Below are 23,418 nucleotides of genomic sequence, written 5' to 3'. Positions count from 1 at the left end.
CCTACTACAAATCGACGGCAGTGATATGGATCTGCGGTTCAACGGATCACTGCTATTGCGTTTCTTGATTATTGGTGTGACCTGTGCGACTTCCCCGTCTTCGTGTACGGATCTTTCGTCGAGCGAGCTGTTGTATGTGTGTGTTAAGTATGGAGCTATTGCATTAGCATACTCCGAAAGGAACCTAATTGGTATACAGTCTGGATCAGAACAATTGTTTTTATTAAGTGATTTAAGATGCTTCGCAACACGTAGGATATATAGTAAGTTACTCATGTAAGGAGCTGTTCTTGATTCGAATTCTGGAATAAAATGGTTCAAATGGCTCTGAGCACTATGGGACTTGACATCTATGGTCATCAGTCCCCTAGAACTTAGACCTACTTAAACCTAACTAACAACACCCAGTCATCACGAGGCAGAGAAAATCCCTGACCCCGCCGGGAATTCTGGAATATTTACTTCTTCTTCTTCTTTGGTGAAAGAATTTTGGAAAACAATATTTAGTAACTCTATTTTAATGGCACCGTTATCGGTAATATTACCATTGACATTGAGAAGTTAAGGTATTGATTGTGTCTTGCCGCTGGTGTTTATAAACGACCAGAAACTCGGATTTTCTGCCAGATTTCGAGACAGAGCTTCGTTGTGGAATATTCGTTATTGTTTTATTAACCGCTGTATTCCTTCCAAACTCGCTACGGGAAAATATGCAATTTAAGAAAGCAGAATTTGTTCGGGAATCGAACACGGGTTCTCCGCTTCCCAGCCAAATGCCTTGGTCGCTACGTCAAGAGCGCTTTTGTTCACCAGCACGTACCGTATGGTTGTGTAAGGTATAAAGTGGCATGTGGTACAGTTCAATCACATTCATCGAAACACTATAATAGAACATGGAGAGGGAGACCAACAATTGACATTAGGTAAATTTCGCCAATGTTAAGTAAGCTTTTGAAACAAAACATGTAAATGGAAAGCATATGCCTTCAGTCACAAATCGTGGTCTTTGTTAACAAAGAACTATGCGTCTGGAGCCCAGATCATCTTCAAGTACTTAACATACCATTTCCTCATCATTTGCACATGGCAGAGCAGATTCGTCTATTTCCTTCACAGGTTGTAATGATGGTATACTAGTTTCCTTTCATATTATCAACATTTCGAATAATTAAGAACTTAACAAAAAAAATAAGATTCCAAAACGTTAATATGCGAAAGAAAATTCAGTGTAATGTATTAAGTTCGTATTTTCACAACGTAAATCATCCATAAGTCTGTACAACATATTGGGAGCTGACACGTACAAATAATGACAAAATAATATGTTAAGCATTTGAGAATGGGTCTTTAGGGCTGGAAATGCAACGTGCTTTGTACAAAAATCAAAATTTATGTCTGAAGACGGATTTATTTGCCTTTGCCTTTATTTGCCTTTTGTGTTTCATGGATGTAAATGAGTCATAGCTTCAGTTATGCAGCTACTGCAACAAGTTAGTTCTAACTGGTAGAACAGACCGAACTCTGCGCTGATTAAGGATCTCTAACACTATGTGACGAACAGCTCAGCGTCCAGGTGTGTTTATGCCCGATGAGGGGCATTGTTCGCCACGAATCTAATCACACTGGGTTACGGACAACGCCCACATTACATTAACCTCTTCCCTTCGACACAGCGCCTTTGTGAACAGGGAATGCAAACCAACCTTCGCTTTGAGATACAATCTGTGATCATTACCGATTTCAAGACTGTTTATCCCACAGACTTTTGCAGTCTGTCCCCCATATTTCACGCAATTTCCTTTGTGTCTCATGAATAAAGTTCTAAAATAAAAAATGAACATCGCACAAGAATTCCCTTGCCTTAGAAAAACGCAGTAATTGATGAAAACTGAAAAAAAAAACTTAGAAATCATCTGAAGAATGTGAGGCTGAACACGAATGGCGACATGAACACAAGTATCACACTTTTCATAACTAGGATTCATAGTCATGTAAAATTTTCATGTTTATTTCCACTATTGCGATTTCGACCTTAGACTATTATCAAGTGGATCTGAAATACAAAATGTTTAGAAAATATTTTACACAAATCTGCTGTTTTCACAATTTGAAAAATGCAGCTATGTAACCACGTTTACTTGTAGGATTTGGCCTTAAGCCATGTCAATTGCTGTTATATGCATTCGTAACGCTGCTAAGTAGTGCGAGTACACATGTCCATATATCGTAAAACAGCACAGTCTGTAAATACATATGTTTGTTCCACCATCACTAGTAACTTTTGCACTAAACCACAGCAGCAAACGACTGTTTACAGGCTACTGGTAGCCGTTTTGGCGCGCAAACGGATTACAGATATTATTCTTGTTCTGAGTACAGCGCCATTGCAGTGCAGCGACTGTACTAGCAAGCATGGAGTTATGCACTCGTTTTACAATTATGGAACATACTATAATTTTTTACACAACCTACTCTTAATGTTAAAAGGGTATAGGAACAGGATATAATTTATTTCGTTGTAGGTTTTTAAAAAAACATCGTAGTTAAACGTGAAGATTTTACATTGTTTTACATAACTGTAGGTATTATTTTGTACGTAGTATAATTTTGTATGTTGCCTACTCTTAATGTTAAATTAGTATGGGTTGTTTATTTCGTCTTAGGTTTTAATACAGCACAGTTAAAATCGCAAAGGTCCTCACATTGCCCCACATAACCTCAGGCACTTTCTTGATCAGCAGCACGCTCCCACACAACCACCTTCGTTTAATTAAAACACAGTTCTATTGACACTCTGCCAACTTTACACATATTTTAAGCAGACAGGTTGATCATCGACATATAGGTATAAAATCAGGTAAATATAAGATGTAGTATTAAAGGCACTCGTCGTTACATAACTAAATTAGTACACAAGTAGTGTACATTGTCGTTTTGACGAGATTTCGTCGTTTTATGAAAATCGTAATATGATATTTTTTTATTACGTTAGCCTAAGCGGTGTACATTGGCTATGTTCATCTATAGAAGTGTTTTTTGCATTCATAACTGGGTGCATAAAATTGGGAACTTAGTGCCATATGTCTATGTCTACAGATATCAATAGTGTTTGACGACTACGTACATTCTAAATACTGCTTTTTTACCTGAGGTGCTATTTGTGGGTACATCGTAAGATCGAGTAAAAATTATCTGGGTATCGTTTATTTCTCAAGTCGGTTTGGTCATTTAAATGGTTATCAGGATCATTTTTGTAGTGATTGTGTATTTCCTTGTCTTCAAGGACGCTCATGACTCTTCCTTTGGGTACAGCGTGTAATACTAAATGGCTCAAATGGCTCTGAGCACTATGGGACTTAACATCGGAGGTCATCAGACCCTTAGAACTACTTAAACCTAACTAACCGAAGGACATCAAAAATGGTTCAAATGGCTCTGAGCACTATGGGACTCAACTGCTGAGGTCATTAGTCCCCTAGAACTTAGAACTAGTTAAACCTAACTAACCTAAGGACATCACAAACATCCATGCCCGAGGCAGGATTCGAACCTGCGACCGTAGCGGTCTTGCGGTTCCAGACTGCAGCGCCTTTAACCGCACGGCCACTTCGGCCGGCTGAAGGACATCACACACAGCCATGACCGAGGCAGGATTCGAACCTGCGACCGTAGCAGTCGCGCGGTTCCGGACTGAAGCGCCAGCCGCTCCGCCACCGCGGCCGGCAGCGTGTAATACTGTCAGGGCTGAATCTACGTAACTAACAGTGTGTTTATTTTCACTTAAGTGTTCGCTAAACGTAGAGGTGCTATTTTCGGTTTGTCTAACGTGTTCTTTAAATCTATCTGTAAATGTTCTCCCTGTTTGGACGATGCAGCATTTCTCGCAAGTCTCACATTCTATTTTATAAACCTCAGATTTTGTAAATTGGTTAGTTTTACTGCAGTTGTTTATTAGTCTGTTAGCTAGGGTGTTATTGATGGCTCAAATGGCTCTGAGCACTATAGGACTTAACATCTGTGGTAATCAGTCCCCTAGAACTTAGAACTACTTAAACCTAACTAACCTAAGGACATCACACAACACCCAGTCATCACGAGGCAGAGAAAATTCCTGACCCCGCCGGGAATCGAACCCGGGAACCCGGGCGCGGGAAGCGAGAACGCTACCGCACGACCACGAGCTGCGGACGGTGTTATTGATGTGGAAACTGGTTGTAACAGGGGTTTTCGCAAAGGCCTGCGCAATTTTATGTGATACTGTGCCTATGTATGGTAAAGTAGTATACTTATTCTTTTTGCGCGAATTGTACTCTCTTTCTGTCGTAATTTCGATATTTAGGCCTGTATTTCCTCTTTTAACTTTATGTTCATATAGATCCTTAACTATTTTTGCTTGCACGCAAGCGACCCGCCAAGTATGAGCCGCAATCGGTTGGTCGTGTCTGAGGCCTTCCCCTTTAGAGTGTCCCTCGTCTCCTTTTCCCATCAGTCCGTTACGTTTTCTAAGAAGCCGTTGCGCCTCAACTAGAGACCATTAATTCCATATGAAAATAATCTACCAAAGACTGATAAATTTTCTTCATGGCCACATTTCTATCAGTCGCGCGGTATTAGCCGAGCGGTCTATGGCACTGCAGTTATGGACTGTGCGGCTGGTCCCGGCGGAGGTGTGTGTGTTTGTCCTTATGATAATTTAGATTAAGTAGTGTGTCAGCTTAGGGACTGATGACCTTAGCAGTTAAGTCCCATACGATTTCTCACACATTTGAACATTTTTGAACATTTCTATCCCCAGCAACCTGTGTCTTCAACTTTCCTAGCGTTCATCATTCATTGCCATACAACAGTAAAGTCCAAAGAAAAGTTTTAGGAACCGCTTTTTCTTCGCTGTTTTTATTTTTAATTACATTTCTTCACTGTCTCTCTTCGTGGTCATTATTTGTGCGAGAGTTCATCTTTTCGTAGTTTTTCGGTGTATCTAGTATCTGTAATAATAATACTTGGTTGTTAGAACAGTTTTGCTCATTGATTCCCAAAGTTACCTAATGTTATGCTAACCTGTGGTTACCCTTTACTAAAGTTTTTTGCAACAATCATAACATTTGTCTTCCTTTGGTTAACTTTTTGGTCTCGTACTTACTATTTATGAGCGTGCGGTTCACCTGTTTGAGAATCTTAAGCGGCATGCTTTGTTGCTGTGTCTTCAGGGATCCCCTCTAATGGTTGGTTCTTATTGGTTGCTTATGTCGGCACTGTTTATGTGGCGTAATCGTCACCAAAACTCAATTAATTTTTCCGTCGCCTTTCTCGTCTTCGACATTTTGCAGCCACAGAGAGCTAAATACGTAACCTGTTAGTCTACATTTCCTAATGGCCTCCAGTGACAACAAAAATTAGAATTCCAGTATTTCATAAAATTACTCACCGAATTTAAAAATTTAAAAAGCTGTCATAATCTGTTGTTTAAGAGGTATAATCTTAGGTTAAAGATTTATCGCAATAGCTATTAAAGTCAGAAACTGTGTATACGTCTTGAGGCAGCATAGCTCGCGGCGCGCTCATTGCTCAGATAACATTCATCCAATATTTGAGAATGAGAGCATTTAGCGACTTCCAACAAACTTTACACATAATTTCAAGCCCTTTTCGAAACATTTTTTCGTTGAAACCCTACCCCTCTCCCCCACCCCCCTTCCCGGCCCACAAGTTAATGAAAGGAAAAAAAAGCTTATTGCTTTCTACATTTTCGCTGTCCTGCAATAAAACTTCTGCACCAGGCATGACGTTTGAGTTAGTTTCACTACTAGTTCAACATTGGTGTCCAAAATTAATGCAACAAACAATTCTCCGTCCTGTGGCTAATTCACGATATAATCGTACGAACTGCCGTCAGATGTCCTTACAATCCTGTTCTGTACGGAAGATGGCATTCTAGTCAACGGACAACCACGCCAACATTGATGTCAGGGCACCTATCAAACGGTGTAGTGTTTGCTGGGTAGTCCCGTATCCGCAGTAGCTGTGTACCCAGTCTCAGACGGTGCAGTATGGTTCAAATGGCTCTGAGCACTATGGGACTTAACATCTGAGGTCATCAGTCCCCTAGAACTTACAACTACTTAAACCTAACTAACCTAAGGACATCACATACATCCATGCCCGAAGCAGGATTCGAACCTGCGACCGTAGCGGTCGCGCGGTTCCAGACTGAAGCGCCTAGAACGGTGCAGTATGGCACAGAGAACACGCGTAGCAACCTGTCTGCGGTGGAGGGCCATAGGACGAATGGAAGCAGGACAGTCGCAAACTGATGTCATCGTTTCTCGGATGTGATGACAGTTTATAGAAAGTATTGGTTAAAAACAGTCTTGGTTGGAATTTCAGTTTTTTTTATTTTTTTATTTTTCAGCGACACGTTTCGCCTTATTTAGGCATCTTCAGGTTATCTAAATAGAAAACAGAACAAATACATCAATTTAAGAATCGCGATCGCGTTGTGCAGACTTGGATAACCTATAGCATGTATAAACAGATCACCTATTGAAAATATAAACCGATCACCTACTGAAAGAGCAAATACCTTAATTTGGTATTTCTTAAGAATCCTTTAGTCAGTGTAGCCAAAGGGCACCGTCGAATATATCAGGCCAACATCGCCTTCGTTAAACTCAGTAAAAACCAGAAACGCGTTATGCTGATCTTGGTGCCTCTCGCGTCCATCTAGAAAAGGTAATGATTTTACTATTTTATATTTCTAGTTTTTACTGAGTTTAATGAAGGCGATGTTGGTCACATATATTCGACGATGCCCTTTGGCTACACTGACTAAAGGATTCTTAAGAAATACCAGATTAAGGTATTTGCTCTTTCAGTAGGTGATCTGTTTATATTTTCAATAGGTGGTCTGTTTATACATGCTTATAGGTTATCCAAGTCTGCACAACGCGATCGCGATTCTTAAGTAGACGTATGTGTTCTGTTTTCTGTTTAGATAACCTGAAGATGCCTAAATAAGGCGAAACGCATCGTTGGAAAATAAAAAATAAAACTAAAATGCAACCAAGACTGTTTTTAACCAATACTGTTAAGTACTGGTTTGCTGTTATGCCACATATGTACTGGAAGAATTTCTATAGTTTATAGAAACTGAGATTGTATCCTGAAGACCAGGCAGGGCTGACCATGTGTGAGTTCAGAAGAGTGGGTCGGCCGCGGTGGCCGAGCGGTTCTAGGCGCTTCAATCCGGAACCACGCTGCTGCTGCGGTCGCAGGTTCGAATCCTGCCTCGGGCATGGATGTTTGTGATGTCCTTAGGTTAGTTAGGTTTAAGTAGTTCTAAGTCTAGGGAACTGATGACCTCAGATGTTAAGCTCCATAGTACTTAAATCCATTTGAACCATTTTCAGAAGAGAGGACCGTTATTTGGATGTGAGACCACGACCATACCGCCTTGGTGCTGCACGACGACTGGTATGTGAGCTCACAGCATCCACTGCTCGAGGTAAACGGTGTGCAGAAGGCTCCGGCTGAGTGACCTTTATTGTCGCAGACCTGCTGTATGAGTACCTATGACAGGCCTTCACACAAGGGAACGTCTAGAGTGGAGTCGTCCACATACGACCTGGAAGTCGAACAGTGAGCCAATGTTCTTTTCGCAGATGAGTCCCGATTTGGTCTGGAGAGTGATTCCCGACGGATTTGCATATGGAGGGAACGTGGAACACGGTTCCGGGACCAAACATTGTGAGGATGATTCCTAATGGTGTTGGTAGGGATTATGTTGACACAGGTACACCTCTTCATGAAATCGTACGGTTGAATCGGCAAGGTATGTTTGATGTTTCCTTGGAAACGGCAGGTATTGCACGCGTTGCGTGGCCTGCTCGCTCTCCAAATTTGAATCCCTTAGAGCATGTCTAGGACGCACTAGGGAGACGGGTTGCATCACTACAGCATCCACTAACCACTCTCCAAGATTTGCGAGCAGCTCTGTGAGAAGAGTGGGCGTTATTGTCTCAACATGAGATTCATCATTCAGAACATGCCTCGTCGTTATTACGCCTGTATTGCCGTCAGAGATGGTCATACCCCATAGTGAGCACATTAAACAGTTGTCGGAATGAGTGTGCAGATCTGTTAGCTTGGAAAAGCATTTTTGTCTACCATTATGCGTATTGCAGTTGTTTACGCTCTGTACTCTTTACATTGTTTGTAGTTTACTGTCACATATTTGTATTGCTTTGTGTTAAAATAAACACAACCTTGCAAAATTTCCGTTTGTTACTTTAATTTTGGACAACAGAGTATTTACACCACATTTTGGAGACAGTGTCTAAATACGCCACTGAATGTACCTGCAAAACTGTATCGTTATATGACGCATATTTCAGCGGACGTAACGTAATAAGCATTGAGATGCGTGAGAAGGTTCTTGTTGTGGTCTTCAGTCCTGAGACTGGTTTGATACAGCTCCCCATGCTACCCTATCCTGTTCAAAAATGGTTCAAATGGCTCTGAGCACTATGGGACTCAACATCTTAGGTCATAAGTCCCCTAAAACTTAGAACTACTTAAACCTAACCTACCTAAGGACATCACACACACCCATGCCCGAGGCAGGATTCGAACCTGCGACCGTAGCAGTCCCGCGGTTCCGGACTGCAGCGCCAGAACCGCTAGACCACCACGGCCGGCACCCTATCCTGTGCAAGCTTCTTCATCTCCCAGTACTTACTGCAACCCACATCCTTCTGAATCTGCTTAGTGTATTCATCTCTTGGTCTCCCTCTACGATTTTTACCCTCCAAGCTGCCCTCCAGTGCTAAATTTGTGATCCCTTGATGCCTCAGAACATGTCCTACCCTTCTTCGTGCCAAGTTGTGCCACAAACTCCTCGTCTCCCCAATTCTATTCAATACCTCCTCATTAGTTATGTGATCTATCCATCTAATCTTCAGCATTCTTCTGTAGCACCACATTTCGAAAACTTCTATTCTCTTCTTGTCCAAACGATTTATCGTCCATGTTTCACTTCCATACAAATACTTTCAGAGACGACTTCCTGACCCTTAAATCTATACTCGATGTTAACAAATTTCTGTTCTTCAGACACGCTTTCCTTGCCATTGCCAGTCAACATTTTATATCCTCTCTACTTCAACCATCATCAGTTATTTTGCTTCCCAAATAGCAAAACTCCTTTTCTACTTTAAGTGTCTCATTTCCCAATCTAATTCCCTCAGCATCCCCTGACTTAATTCGACTACATTCCATTATCCTCGTTTTGCTTTTGTTGATGATCATCTTTATCCTTCTTTCAAGACACTGTCCATTCCGTTCAACTCCTCTTCCAAGTCTTTTGCTGCTCTGAGAAGGTAGTTTTTCTTAAAACGGTACACAGAATATCCAGACTACAGGGTCCAGTCACAAAAATGTGACCACCTCTTATGTTCAATGTCTAAGTGCAATAACCACTCTCAGTGGTAAGTGGCAACAGTAGTAGGGGAGGATGTATAAAGCGTGTCAGTTGGAGGGGGGGGGGGGGGAAGGATGCAGGAAACAGTGTAGTCTTTCTTGTAATGCTGAAACGGAGCAAGTTATCTTACGTCCAAAAGAACATGATCATTGGCTTTCGAGCCAAGGGTGGAAGCATTTCCGAAACTCCTAATTTGTAAACTGTTCGCGTGCCCCCGTGGCTATGAGTGAATAAACGTGCAACTGTTGAGACCCAGATGAATCAAGGGGCTACCAACAGTGTCTCGGCAACGACTGTTCTTCGGACGTTGGTGCATTTGGGCCTCCGCAGAAGGCGCCTGGTGCATGCACCCTTAGTGACTGCTATTCATCGGCAACGTAGGGTGGAATTTGCACGCCATTACCACAAGAGGGCGTCCACTGAGCGGTGGCCTTTTCAGATGAACCGCGTTTTTTGCTCCACCTGGCAGATGGCCGTTGGCGCGTACGGCCCTGCAACACACATCGGAAGTATCCAGGCCGGAGGAGGGAGCATTTGATTGAGGAATGTTTTCTTGGCATTCCCTGAGTGATTTCGTCATTGTGGAAGACACAATTGATCAACAGAACTACTTATTATCCTTGCGGAGCATATCGACCTCTACGTGCAGTTTGTTTTTCCTCGACACAATGGCGTGTACTAGCAAGAGAACGCAACGTGTCACACAGCTGACAGTGTGCCTGGGCTGAAGAGCCTGGCCATTAAACTCTCCAGATTAAAAGCCAATCGAGAGTCTGTGGCACCACCTCGATCGGGCAGCTCGCGCCATGGATCCTCAACCGATAAACCTAGCGCATCTGGCCACGACCCGAAAGTCGGGATGGCTATAATTCCCCGCCGGTACGTTCGAGAACTCTCCTCCTGCTCGTCCGCGCTCTAAAAGGTGGCTATTCAGGCTTTTGACAGGCGTCGCGTTAATATGACTGGACCATGTTTACTCATCCAGTGAATAATCCGAACCTAATAAAACGTGCGCCCCTGGTAGCTGAGTGGTCAGCGCGACGGAATGACATACCTGCCCGCCCGGCTTCGATTCCCGGCTGGGTCGGAGATTTTCTCCGCACAGGGACTGGGTGTTGTGTTGTCCTTATCATCATCATTTCATCCCCATTGACACGCTAGTCGCCGAAGTGGCGTCAACTCGAAAGACTTGCACCAGGCGAACGGTCTACCCGACGGGAGGCCCTAGCCACACGGCATTTATTATTTACCTCATAAAACTAATATAATTGTTTTTTCTCTATCATAAAGGTTTTACATGCTTATCGTCAAATGTTTGAACACGTTTATTCATCATTAAAGTAATCAGACGTCTGACTCTGTGTTATACACGGCAATTCGATTCTGTAACACTTATGGTGCTGGTCTCGTAAGTAGTTGCCATTACTTGTGGACTGGCTAAAATATATTGTTTTTTTTTAGTTATAGTTGTAATTTAAAAACTATGTAGGTTTATTAGACTTTATACTTTAAATGCACATATTTTGATATTGCAGGTGTTAAATCTTGAATACGCAGATGAAACAGTTATTACCCTAGAAAAAAATTGAAAACTATTTCTGGTACTCAAATATGTGAACAACCACGTGATCTTTCTGATTATATTTCATTTACAGCCAATTTACGTGTAAAGAAATCCACAAAAACAAGACAAAGCAAAATTTTGTGGACTCCTATGCTCGCATTTATTTCCAAATATACCTGAAGGAGAATCCTTCTTGACGACACAGTCTGTGAAAATAATGCGAGAATTGTATGCAGCAAATCATCTTCAAAAAAGTCAATAATTATTGCTATTTTTAGATGACGTGTAATCTGAATCGTCATTGAAAGCTTCGTTTCCTTCATCTGTAGAATCGTCAGAGGCTTTGTAAAACCTTTTCTCGAAACGTTTCTCCTATTCATTACACATTCTGAACACAAAATGAAATAAAAGCACACAAAACAGAGAGAAGTCGAACGTCTCATAATGCGTACGCAGCATGAGACAGTAACGAAGGTTTCAAAACCAATGGATTACTCAGATAGTATCGCTACTGTCATCTACGAAGCCTGCAGACCTCACAGATGATTCCGGGAGGCGTATCAATACGTATGCAACCGCGGAAAATGATCGTAAATGGCGCGACGTAATATTTTGTCAGCCGCACATTCCCTTCTTGCCGTAACATTAAGCAGCCGCACGCTAAGTTTTAAAGAATCACGGGGATGGGAAGTTTACTAGTAGGGCTTTAAACGAAATCATTCGAGCTGATTGTAGCAGAATACTTAAGGATCGATTTTTTTTTTTTTTTTAAGTCGCTGAATTATGCACGAATAATCGACAAAGCGGATGGTCAGGAGCTTGGCGTGTCTCGGTGCAGTAGAGCTGGCCAGCAGTGGACAGTGTGTGTGTCGTGTTGCAGGAGCGTGATGCTGCAATCGTCGCTGCAGGGCCTGCCGCCGCTGCCGCGCAGCCTGTCGGCGGCCTCCACCCCCACGGCCGCCCCCAGCGCGGCCCCTGCGCCCGCCCCCGCCGCCCCCGGCCGCCAGCTGCCCGCGGTGCCGCGGCAGGCGCGCCTCCAGGCACCGCCCCCGCCGCCGCTCAGCCTGCCGGGCCGCGCGCCGCCCCCCGCCCCCGCACCCTCTCTGCCCCCGGCGCAACCGCCTCCGCCGCCCCCAACACACCGCAAGACGCCCCCCGTCACTGGCCTGGACGCACAGCTGGCCATACTGCGCAACGAAATGGTGAGTTGTGCCGCTGCAACGTGTCGCCATTGGTGATTTATCTCGTCACCTTCCTGTATTTTAACCTTACTAAAACACCTATAAGCAAGTAAATAAATAAAAATTAATGGCGAGCCAGAGCATAAAAGTCCTCAGAGGGAACGAAAGGGTAGGGGGGCGTATGCATCTCTTCATGAAATCTGGGGATGTAGACTTTTTATTGCTTACCAAACTCTCACTTATTTCTAGCAATTATTGCCTGCGATTCTACTAAACTGCAGATTTTATTTTTGTTGGTTTCATGCAAAGCCCCTTTAACCAGATGCAATTATGTCACATAATGAGATTAAATGGTTATTGATGGTTGAGTGGTTATCTAGGGAGTGATTTGCAAACAGAAACTGGGGGACGTTAACCATGGTGAAACTCTGCAGTTTAGTGTAAGTTTCGTGTGTCAAAAAATTTTTCTGGGTCGCCACTTAATTTAATTAAAAATGGGAAAATCTGGTATAAGAACTGAATTAATCACATAATTTGTAAGTACAACTAACGTGTTAATATTTATAAAAAGATCCAAGTGAATATCTGGAGTGAGCGTATGGAAACAATTTAAGTACAAACGTTAAATTAAGTAATTCAAAGCAAGCAGGAGCGTAAGCCTCAACAAAAAGAATAAGATAATCAAAGTCTACAGATATAAGGGCTGCCTCTTGTGCTTCAGAAACGCCATGTGGAATGTAATACAAAAATCTTACAAAAGGTAACGGGTTTATCTGAGAAACAGTCATCACTGTTTAACATAGTTTATTAAAATAAAACATCATATTAAAAATAAACAAAGTAATTCTAAAGTATTATCTTCCATTCCCTGTCACGAATTTATTAATTCACATATATTATTGTATTGAATGCTGTGGCACAAAGTAGTTATCAATGAAAAGGAAATCTTCAGCGCGCATGGGAAAATTTCACACAAACATACACGATTCACACGCAAGAATAGAGATAAAAACAGTTTTGCCCATCACAGTAAGTCAGAGGGTCAGAGGTTCATCGCTATCGCTGTGATTGAATTATTGTGAATAATAACACTGCGTAACACTATCCGACAAAGAATTTTATCTGCATCATCTTGCACATCAAACTAAGATAGGCTGGCGTGAAACACCCGCAAATGCCGTGACTATTCATGAACAAAGCAAAAGACTCGTTGAAACTTCCAGAGCACAAATGTAAATCGTATAGACACAAATAGCAGTAAAAAATCACGCGGAATTAAGAATAAAACTTATTCAAGACGTTACTGAAAATAGACACGGTGAAATTACCACCACGTGGTATGAAAAAAGGTATACAGTCTTAAAACTGAAATGAAAAATAGAAAAAATAAAGCGCATACAAACGAGCAAAGTTCACACATACATTCCAATTAAAAGAGAAGTCAGACAAACGAATTTTAAACCTGTGCTGGAGTGACGAACTTCCTACACCACTTGTTCTGCTTATACAAAGCAAGGACCGGAAAAACTTACTACACACAGAAAAACATGCTCTGAAAAATGTAAGAATTCGACTACCGAAATTAAAACTGAACTGGTAGATCGGACGTGTACATCAATTGGAATAGTTACTCTTTAATAAACTCACCAGTGCAAAGTCGTTCGTAATAGTACCGTCTTGACTCGCCAAAGGTCCAATCCCGAGTGCTGAGAGCGCACACTCCCTGCAACGAACTTCCCCCAGGTAGCCGGAAGAGACTAGAGGGGTCCTTTCCGCCACCAACTTAACTACTGTCGAATGACTACCGAAAGGGTACAAATCTCTTTTCCTTGACTGAGAAAGCTACTTTGGCTACACTGCTGCTACCACAGCAGACAACCAGATGCTGTACTGCAACCATATATAAGACAAATTCAACATGCACACTCACCCACTCACTCATACAGATGATAAAGAGAGAAAGGAAATTTGGGAGCACAAAATGTAGGTAATGTACATGCTTCCTGGAAAAATTAATACGTCAATGCAATTGTGTACCACTGAATGGAGGAGAAACACGAAGTACAAAACTACCTTACAGATAATTGAGCGTGACAGCACGAAATACACGTTAAATAGTATGAAAGGTATGTAACAGAGACGTTTCAAGATAAACAGGAAATTTATATGTCCTCATTATAAAATATAAAACATAGTGTATTGCAAAAAATGGTTCAAATGGCTCTGAGCACTATGGGATTTAACATCTTAGGTCATCAGCCCCCTAGAACGTAGAACTACTTAAACCTAACTAACCTAAGGACATGACACACATCCATGCCCGAGGCAGGATTCGAATCTGCGACCGCAGCAGTCCCGCGGTTCCGGACTGCAACGCCTAGAACCGCACGGCCACCGCGGCCGGCAGTGTATTGCAAAAAATGGTTCAAATGGCTCTGAGCACTATGTGACTTAACTTCTGAGGTCATCAGTCGCCTAGAACTTAGAACTAATTAAACCTAACTAACCTAAGGACATCACACACATCCATGCCCGAGGCAGGATTCGAACCTGCGACCGTAGCTGTCCCGCGGTTCCCGACTGAGCGCCTAGAACCGCTAGACCACCGCGGCCGGCAGTGTATTGCATAAAACCATATTATATGAAGATAAGAAAACAGTTTTACGAAATAACTGGTAAAATAACTATAATCAGACTGCGCCAGAACAATAAAGGACACAATTTTGTAAATATAAAACCTAATTTTTATACAGGGTGTTAGGGGCATAAGCGCAGATCTTGTGATGGTTACTACCTTAATATGTACCCCCTTTAGCGTGTTAGTAGTTTTTTCCCTGCGTCTGACAGTCTTTATGCAAACAAGTGACATGACATAATCTACTATCTGATGATTTCTGCACGCTCGTAATTGCACTTCTACGTGGACTAGCCCGTCAGTATAGATAACCGTTTTGCATCCACGAGTCTGATTTACTGCCCAGGGGAAAATAAGCATTAGTGGCTTGCTCTTGCCACATGTTCAACCTAAAAATCCTGCTCCTAATAGCTATAATTATTATGGTGCAAATGAAGTAAATACTGGTATAATGTTGTTCAATACACTGACCTCAGTCTCCAATAAAAATATCTGTCCTTCCTATATACAGGGTTTAGGTTTATGAGTATTCAAAGACTCCCTGCAATTTGTCTTACTGAGCCTTACGAATAAGATTATGACATTCTTAGGAAAATTAAAGAATATGCCATGGACCCAACAACTTGGAAAGGACCTCTAGAAAGCGCGGATAGAAGCAAAAAAGCAGTGGGAATAAAATATAAGAAAAGCTACTCAATTTTTAAAATTTCCCTCAACAAAAACGAATAAAAGTGCAAATACATTTGGCAATTTACCTAAGACTCACATTAAGAGAAAAATAATTCTTAATTTTTAGAATGTTGCACCATGTAATTGTTCTTAGATGATTGTGATTATCACATTCTATCAGTAAGCGTAGGCATCACAAGCTACCTAATATGCTCCAGAACGGTGCGCATAAAATCGAGATTTTCCCCGGCCTCATTCCTCAGATTCTATTGGTGATAGAAAGGTCGGGTCAAGCGCTATGGATAGTCCTTGGGGTAGGGACCGTTTGTGTATCCGACAGAAATATCATCTTCCTTTAACTATCCTGCAGTTGATGGTCAAAGTTTACACACTTCCTTCAGCTTAGGCAAATGGACCAAATCAGATGGTTCTTTTTGTATTAGATGTGATTTACGGTGCATCGTAATGGATTATGGAGGCACCATTTAGTTCATGGGCGGTTCCTGAGAAAACCCGAAAAACATGGTTTTTGTTACCAAAACCGAGCCGCAGATATCAAAGACGGTTATGCACAGCCAGTGTCTTAAATCTTGACGATCTATTCCCAAGATCCAGATCTCGAACAACCTTGAAAGTTTTTTTTATATCATTATTCGTTTCCAAGATACAGAGGTTCAAAGTTACCCTACTTGTACACGTAAAACACTAATGTAAAATCCAGTGTGGAGCGGAAGCGTAGTTTATAAAGTGATATAACACGGAGAAATAAGCTGTTAAGTGTCTGTTATCAGCAGGAAGGTTCTGGGAACCACATGTCGTTGTTGTTGTGCTGAAAGCACATGCAAAATTTTTGTGCAAACAAAATCCGGTCTGAGATTATAGAGTTTTGCGTTACTTCTATTTCGCATAAGTAAACTATCAAAATTTTACATAAAATTCTTTTTATATGAAGTAGTGCAAAGAAGGAGATCAGCGGGGAAATGTTCCTATCACATAACAACAAAAGGCAACAACGGTCCTGCCTCATTGTACCTCCCTCAGCACCTTTAAAAAATTTCCCAAAAATTTTGGCATGCGAACATATTCAAATTATCATTGGGAGAAAAGGTGTTTGTGCACATGAGCGTGTAATTGCTTTTCACTACAGAATCTATTGTAGGCAGCTCTTTAAACAGTTGGGTGTACTGCAACAGACAGTAGATCTGCACTCTTTCGATGGTTGTTGTCAGCAACGAATCATAGCTAGCAAACAAAAGTAACCTTCATAAATAAGATAGTAGAACGAGAAATGATGTACAATGTCCATCACTCATCCTTAGTTTGGGACAGAAAGGAATGGGATTTGCAGCAACACGGTGTGCCCCCTTTGCGTACATGAAAATTTCCCAGTAAGGTTTAGAAGTTAAGTACTCTGTCCAGGCTTCCTGTAATTATAATAGCAAATGGCGGCTGTGGTCGCGTAAGCGCACACGGAATAAGTCCTTGCAAGCCGTGAGCGTGAGGGCGCTCGCGAGCAGCGGCGCCGTGGCTTTGTCGCCTTATCGCGGCCGGCATTCTACTTTCCTCTTTATCACCGGCGGAGAGAATTATGCGCAGACCCGCGGAAGGAAACCGCTCCTGACGAAACGACCGGCGGTTGCGACACGTTGAGCTGCGCGGCGCGACGCGACGCGAAATTCCACCCGCGTTCTCTGTTCTCCTGGCCCTTGCAGTCCCCTAATACCAGCAGCAAGCAGCAGGCGATGAAAGATCTCAGACCTGATGATATACCCCCTTCCCTTTTCCAGATATCATTTATGTGGCCGCTAGGAACCCCCCTACCCCAACAAAATTCTTTAAAGAGTCGAACTCACATACATAAACAGCTTAAAATGTCTGATTACTTTACAAGTGTGATAACGTCTTAAATATACTGAAGCGCCAAAGAAACTCGAATAGGCATATTCAAATACAGAGATATGTAAACACGCAGAATACGGCCCTGCAGTCGGCAACTCCTATATAGGATAACAATAGTCTGGCGCAGTATATAGACAGGTTACTGCTACTAAAATGACAGGTTATCAAGATTTAAGTGACTTTGAACGTGGTGTCACAGCGATGGGACACAGCATCCCCGAGGCAGCGATGAAGTGGGAATTTTCCCGTTCGACCATTTCACGAGTGTACCGTGAATATTAGGAATCCGGTAAAACAAATCTCCGGCATCGCTGCGGCCAGAAAAAGTTCCTGCAAGAACGGGACCAACAACGACTGAATACAGTCATTGAACGTGACAGAAGTGCAGCACTTCCGCAAATTGCTGCAGATTTCAATGCTGGGCCACCAACAAGTGTCAGCGTGCGAACCATTCAACGAAACATCATCGATATGGGCTTTCGGAGCCGAAGGCCCACTCGTGTACCCCTGATGACTGCACGACACGAAGTTTTACGCCTCGCATTGGCCCGTCAACACCGATATTGGACTGTTGATGACTAGAAACATGTTGCCTGGTCGGTCGAGTTTCGTTTCAAATTGTATCGAACGGATGAACGTGTACTGGTATGGAGACGATCTCATGAATCCATGGACCCTCCATATCAGCAGGGGACTCTTCAGGCTGGCTGAGACTGTGTAATGATGTGGTGCGTGTGCAGTTGGAGTGGTATAGGACCACGCCTACATGCGACTCTGACAGACGGCACGTACGTGAGCATCCAATCTGATCATCTCGATACGTTCATGTAAACTGTGCATTCCCACGGACTTGGACAATTACAGCAGGACAATGCAACACCCCACACTTCCAGAATTGTTACAGGGTGGCTCCAGGAACACTCTTGTGAGTTTAAACACTGCCGCTGGCCACCAAACTCCCAAGACAAGAACATTGTTGAGCACTTTTGGGATGCCTTGCAACGTGCTTTTCAGAAGAAACCTCCCCCCCCCCCCCCCCCCCGGTACTCTTACGGTTTTATAGACAGCCATGCAGGATTCATGGCATCAATTCCTTTCAACACTTCTTCAGACATTAGTCGAGTCCATTCCATGTCTGCGTGCTCGCGGGAGTCCTACACGATATTAGATAGGTGTACCAGTTTCTTTGGCTCTTCCGCGTGTTTGACATTATACGAGATCTGTTCAAAAAATTCCGGAACATTCGTAATTTCGCGCCAATGGTCTGTTGGAGTTAAAAGCGGTTGGCATTCCTGCACATACCTTCGTTTAGTGTGTAATTGCCGGAAGTTTCATTGTTTAAGATCTGTTAGTTACTCAAAAAATGGCTCTGAGCACTATGGGACTCAACTCCTGAGGTCATCAGTCCCCTAGAACTTAGAACTAGTTAAACCTAACTAACCTAACGACATCACACACATCCATGCCCGAGGCAGCATTCGAACCCGCGACCGTAGCGGTCTCGCGGTTCCAAACTGCAGCGCCCAGAACCGCGCGGCCACTTCGGCCGGCTCTGTTAGTTACTGTTCAGTGCTGTATTGAGTAGAACGTTGTGTCGAACAGCGATTTTCTAGATGGCAGAGTTAGAGGGACAAGGCCTCTGCATTAAATTTTGCGTGAAACAAGAAACCTTTTCAGATACACCAAGGAAGCCTGCAGTGATGAGTGCTTAAGCTGTACTCGGTGTTACAGATGGTTCACACGGTTTAAAAATGACGGGACGGAAGTTGAAGATAACTCTTGTTCAGAACACCCTTCGACGTCTACCGACGACGGAATTGTACGTGGCAATCGAAGACCGATAGACTGCAGGAGAATGTGCCGTAACTTTTGCCGTCCCACTGCTCATTAGTCAAGACCAAAAAGACCTTCGCCTCACAATCCGTGAAGAGCTTTTGGATATCGCAAATGGGCCACGCAAACTGACTCATGAGAACCAATAGATGAACTGTCTATATACACAACGAAGTTTGTACGGAACGCTCAGAGCGCCAATCCTCCTAGCACCTGCCCGGCTTTTTCTTTTTTTTTATCCTGTAAACATTTCTGTAATCGATGCTGACAACTGTTTACATTTTTCTGAAAAGCTATTTTTTCCTAAACTATGTGTCGTACACTGCTGTAATTAGGTATCTTCAGTGGTGTATATGGATACTGTCTGCAAAATGGACAGCGGATCGGGTTGGTAATAAAGAAATTAAAACGTCGTGCTTGTTGCAGAAGTTTGACCACAAGAATAACGAAGATTTAGCAAGCAATAATCTGTTTTCCTTATGTTAATGATTAACGAAAACTACCTCGGCTGTATTTTTTTACATATGTATTGTGTGACGACTGGTTTCGTTTCTTTGAACATCTTCAAGTTGCCGAGCTGTGCTGAAGTTTTTGCAGTTTACTGTACGCAGTATGCCGTACCGGCTCGCCATACTTCCGCCAAGCGGTCGGCAGAATGAATACGATCAGAGTTCTTGGATGTTGCCTTTAACATTACATACGAAAACCAGATTATCTGCGTCTTAACTTCAGCACAATTCGGTAACCTGAAGATGTTCAAAGAAAGGGAAGCCTCCAGTAACGCAGTAAATGTGTAAAAGAATAGTTGAGGTGGTTTTCATTAAACGCTGTCATAGTCATCTGTCGGCTCAACATGATAAAGATTATTGTTTTTTTATTTTATTTTCTGGGGTTGTAAACGAGAAAAAGTGTAGAAAAGGTGTTTCGAAAACAGAATGACCACGAGAAAAATTGCAAGCTTTCAACCAGTTTCCCACATGGGAGAAAGCTGCTTGGCCTACAAATAATAAATTAGACGCTGGTCTGACACCCTTTGAAGACGCCTTGTAAAGAAAGGCGAAAAGCGTCTGGGTGCATAAAGTAAAACAAAAAGTAACTGTGCAGCATGCAAAAGGCGTTCCTCATACAATCTACTGCAATTTATATACAGGTGCTGCGAAAGTGGCCTCCAGAAATAAAAAAACTTACAGACTGTGTAATTTGTGCGTCGTGGATTAACACTGCCTCAAAACCAGTACACAGTTTCTAACTGCTGTACTTGGCTACTTCTGTGATACCTTTTATCTACACCCTTGATAAAAACTATGTACTTCATTTCAATGAACAAACACATCGTTCGAACTAAATAAACCTAGAAAATACAATTTTTTCTCTGTCACTTAATACAATGTAATATGGCGTAAATTTTAGCCTCTTCAAAGTATCCATCCTTTGCCCTCAGAACAGCTGTACAAACTCTTTGACATTTTGGAGTTAAGATTTTATAGTTTTTTTCCAGATATTGCATTCGAACACGTCTGTAAATTGTTGTCTAGATCTTCAACATTAGGCAGCCTCAGTTTTCTGACCACCCTGTCAATGTTACCGCGTAAGAGTTCAATAAGATTTATGTCAGGTGCCTGACTTGACCAGATCATATTCTTCAGTTCCCCATATTTCTCTTTTTTACTGACATACCCTCTGAACAATTTAGAAGCATGTTTGGGATCATTGTCCTGCTGCAAATCAAACACTCGACCAACATGTCTCTTGCCAGATGCAGTTGCATTGTTGATCGGTATCCTGTGATGTCGTTCCTCCTTTAATGCTCAATAATTCCCGCTATATCATCGACTTTTATCAGTCGCAAAGGATCCCCACATCATGACTGACACTCCACGAAGTCGACGCACAAATATTCGATTATTGCTTAGATTAAGATTTGGGCCTTTGCTGCACGCTCCAGTTTTTATGTTGCTGTGCACATTGCAATCTTTTCACCTTATTTTGTATGCGTAATAAAAGTTTTTTGACCGCTGTACACCCCTCTAAACCTTGTTCACAAAAATGGCGTTGCACTTTGGGACAGAGATTGGAGGCTGCTCGCATATTATTTACTCTGACGTTTACTTTGTATACAAAGTGTTTACTCGGGACCTCCAAGATCGCGAAACACATTAGCACCAGTTTGTTCTAACCGTTGCAATGTGTACACAACTGTAGATTGGGCTAAGGCAGCTCTTGTCTTATTGTTTTACTAGAATAGCCTTTCTAATGCACAGCTACAATTACAGCATGTTTTTCAATTCCAGTCTCCTGGTTCTGTGCCATTGTGAAGTGATATAATACGAAACTGATCGGGTATACAAATACACTGCTAGATGCACACAATGTACAGTAAAATACTACGGAGGCCTATATGAATAGAACAGTCTTAGGTAAAGACATGTCAGTGTTGATATTCATCAGCGTCCCTCTATGCTAACAACCACTCAAATACGCAATACAGACGCTTAGTCATTACATGTTTATACTTGTTTTATTATCAGAACGGGGATATTATATAATATTATCCAGGAATCGATGGTTGTAATAGGTGATCGAAAACTTTTCAAATGGTTCAAATGGCTCTGAGCAATATGGGACTTAATATCTGAGGCCATGAGTCCCCTAGAACTTAGAACTACTTAAACCTAACTAAGGACAGCACACACATCCATGCCCGAAGCAGGATTCGAACCTGCGACCGTAGCGGTCGCGCGGTTCCAGACTGAAGCGCCTAGAACCGCTCGGCCACACCGGCCGGCGGGAAACTTTTGACCGGTAGTGTATGATTATACCACTTAATCAGTAAATTACAACAGCGTTGCAAATTTTTATATTCGGTCAGTAATTATATGAAATACTGTACAATTATGAGAGTCGAGTGTATGTGAAAATGTATTTGTTTATATGTATACATGCTGAAGTCGATGACTTGCTCGACGTGTTTGAATTTTTGTTCCATCCCTGAGGGAAATGGCGGGCTGCAGAAGGGCATAGCCCTTTTCAGTCAGTATTTGGACCGTAGTTTTTTATCTGTGGTGGCATAATTTATTTAGGAGGTTTTGTGTGCTGTTTAATTTCGATGAATTTTCTCGTAGATGGGTGGGAGGAAGATTTCTTATTTTTATCTTCTTCGTTTATGACTGAGTGAAAAGCCTCCTGGTCGAAGAAACCGCAGCTGGGATTAGTTTTGTTTCTTCTTGTTGTCATTGTGATACTGGAAATTTAGTTCATGTTATATTTCCGTCACATTCTGTAGAGCCTGTCTGAAATACGATTGCTTAATCGGTCATTATGCTGTATCAAGCTGCTAAATCATCAGAAATTGGTTCAAATGGCTCTGAGCACTATGGGACTTGAAATCTGAGGTCATCAGTCTCCTAGAACTTAGAACTACTTAAACCTAAGTAACCTAAGGACATCACAGACATCCATGACCGAGGCATGATTCGAACCTGCGACCGTAGCGGTAGCGCGGTTCCAGACTGTAGCACCTAGAACCGCTCGGCCACTTCGGCCGGCCGCTAAATCATCCCAAGACGCTGTGGGATCGTCAATAGACGATCTCGTTTACTTCCTTATTATTTTGAGGCATCTGGTGAATTCAGTGTGATATGGCTTCTAGAATGATGTCGGGAGGGAAAGAGTAGTTGAATTTTATTTGTAAGACCACGTTGTTGAAGCGATGCTTTGAATCCGTCATGAAGTAACTGTCAAGCCCGAATCTGGCACATTGTTCTTTGATTCTTTCCAGTACGTTTTTGGCGTCGGGGGTTTCGTGTCGAGAATTTGTGGGAGAGTAGTGACGTAGATTTCCAGCAGTATGCAGCATTCTCCGTCCAATAGATAGAATTCTTTTTGCTTGGCTTATTGACATGACCCATGCTTTGAGATCCTCTTTCGAGAATGGGGCGGACAAAGATTTTATGTGGAAGAAGAGCCACTATTTGATGAACTCCACGTGTCGAGCGTATTTTACTGTGTTGCTTTTCTACACTTGTCTATTGGTGATTAAACTGTGAGCGTCGAGTTCTCTGCTGTCTGTAAAACTTCGTAATACAAGGTATTTCACAATTCCTATGATAGGCTTCTAGAGGCTGTAGAGGGAATTTAGTAGATAAACGTCTGATAAGGAACT

General features: G+C 42.4%; 1 protein-coding gene across 1 annotated transcript in view; it reads left to right on the top strand.

Annotated features, from left to right (window-relative positions):
• The window catches only part of LOC126416989 (uncharacterized), a 255,647-nt gene that overhangs the window by 21,344 nt on the left and 210,885 nt on the right, over window positions 1-23,418 (top strand). The window contains exon 2 of the mRNA XM_050084874.1: window positions 11,920-12,241. Within this exon, the coding sequence (XP_049940831.1) occupies window positions 11,920-12,241 (322 nt within the window). The remainder of the gene's footprint in view (window positions 1-11,919; window positions 12,242-23,418) is intronic.

Source organism: Schistocerca serialis, chromosome 8 (assembly GCF_023864345.2).
Source record: "Schistocerca serialis cubense isolate TAMUIC-IGC-003099 chromosome 8, iqSchSeri2.2, whole genome shotgun sequence".
NCBI classification, from domain to species: Eukaryota; Metazoa; Arthropoda; class Insecta; order Orthoptera; family Acrididae; genus Schistocerca; species Schistocerca serialis.
This window is presented reverse-complemented; position numbering and strand designations above follow the sequence as displayed.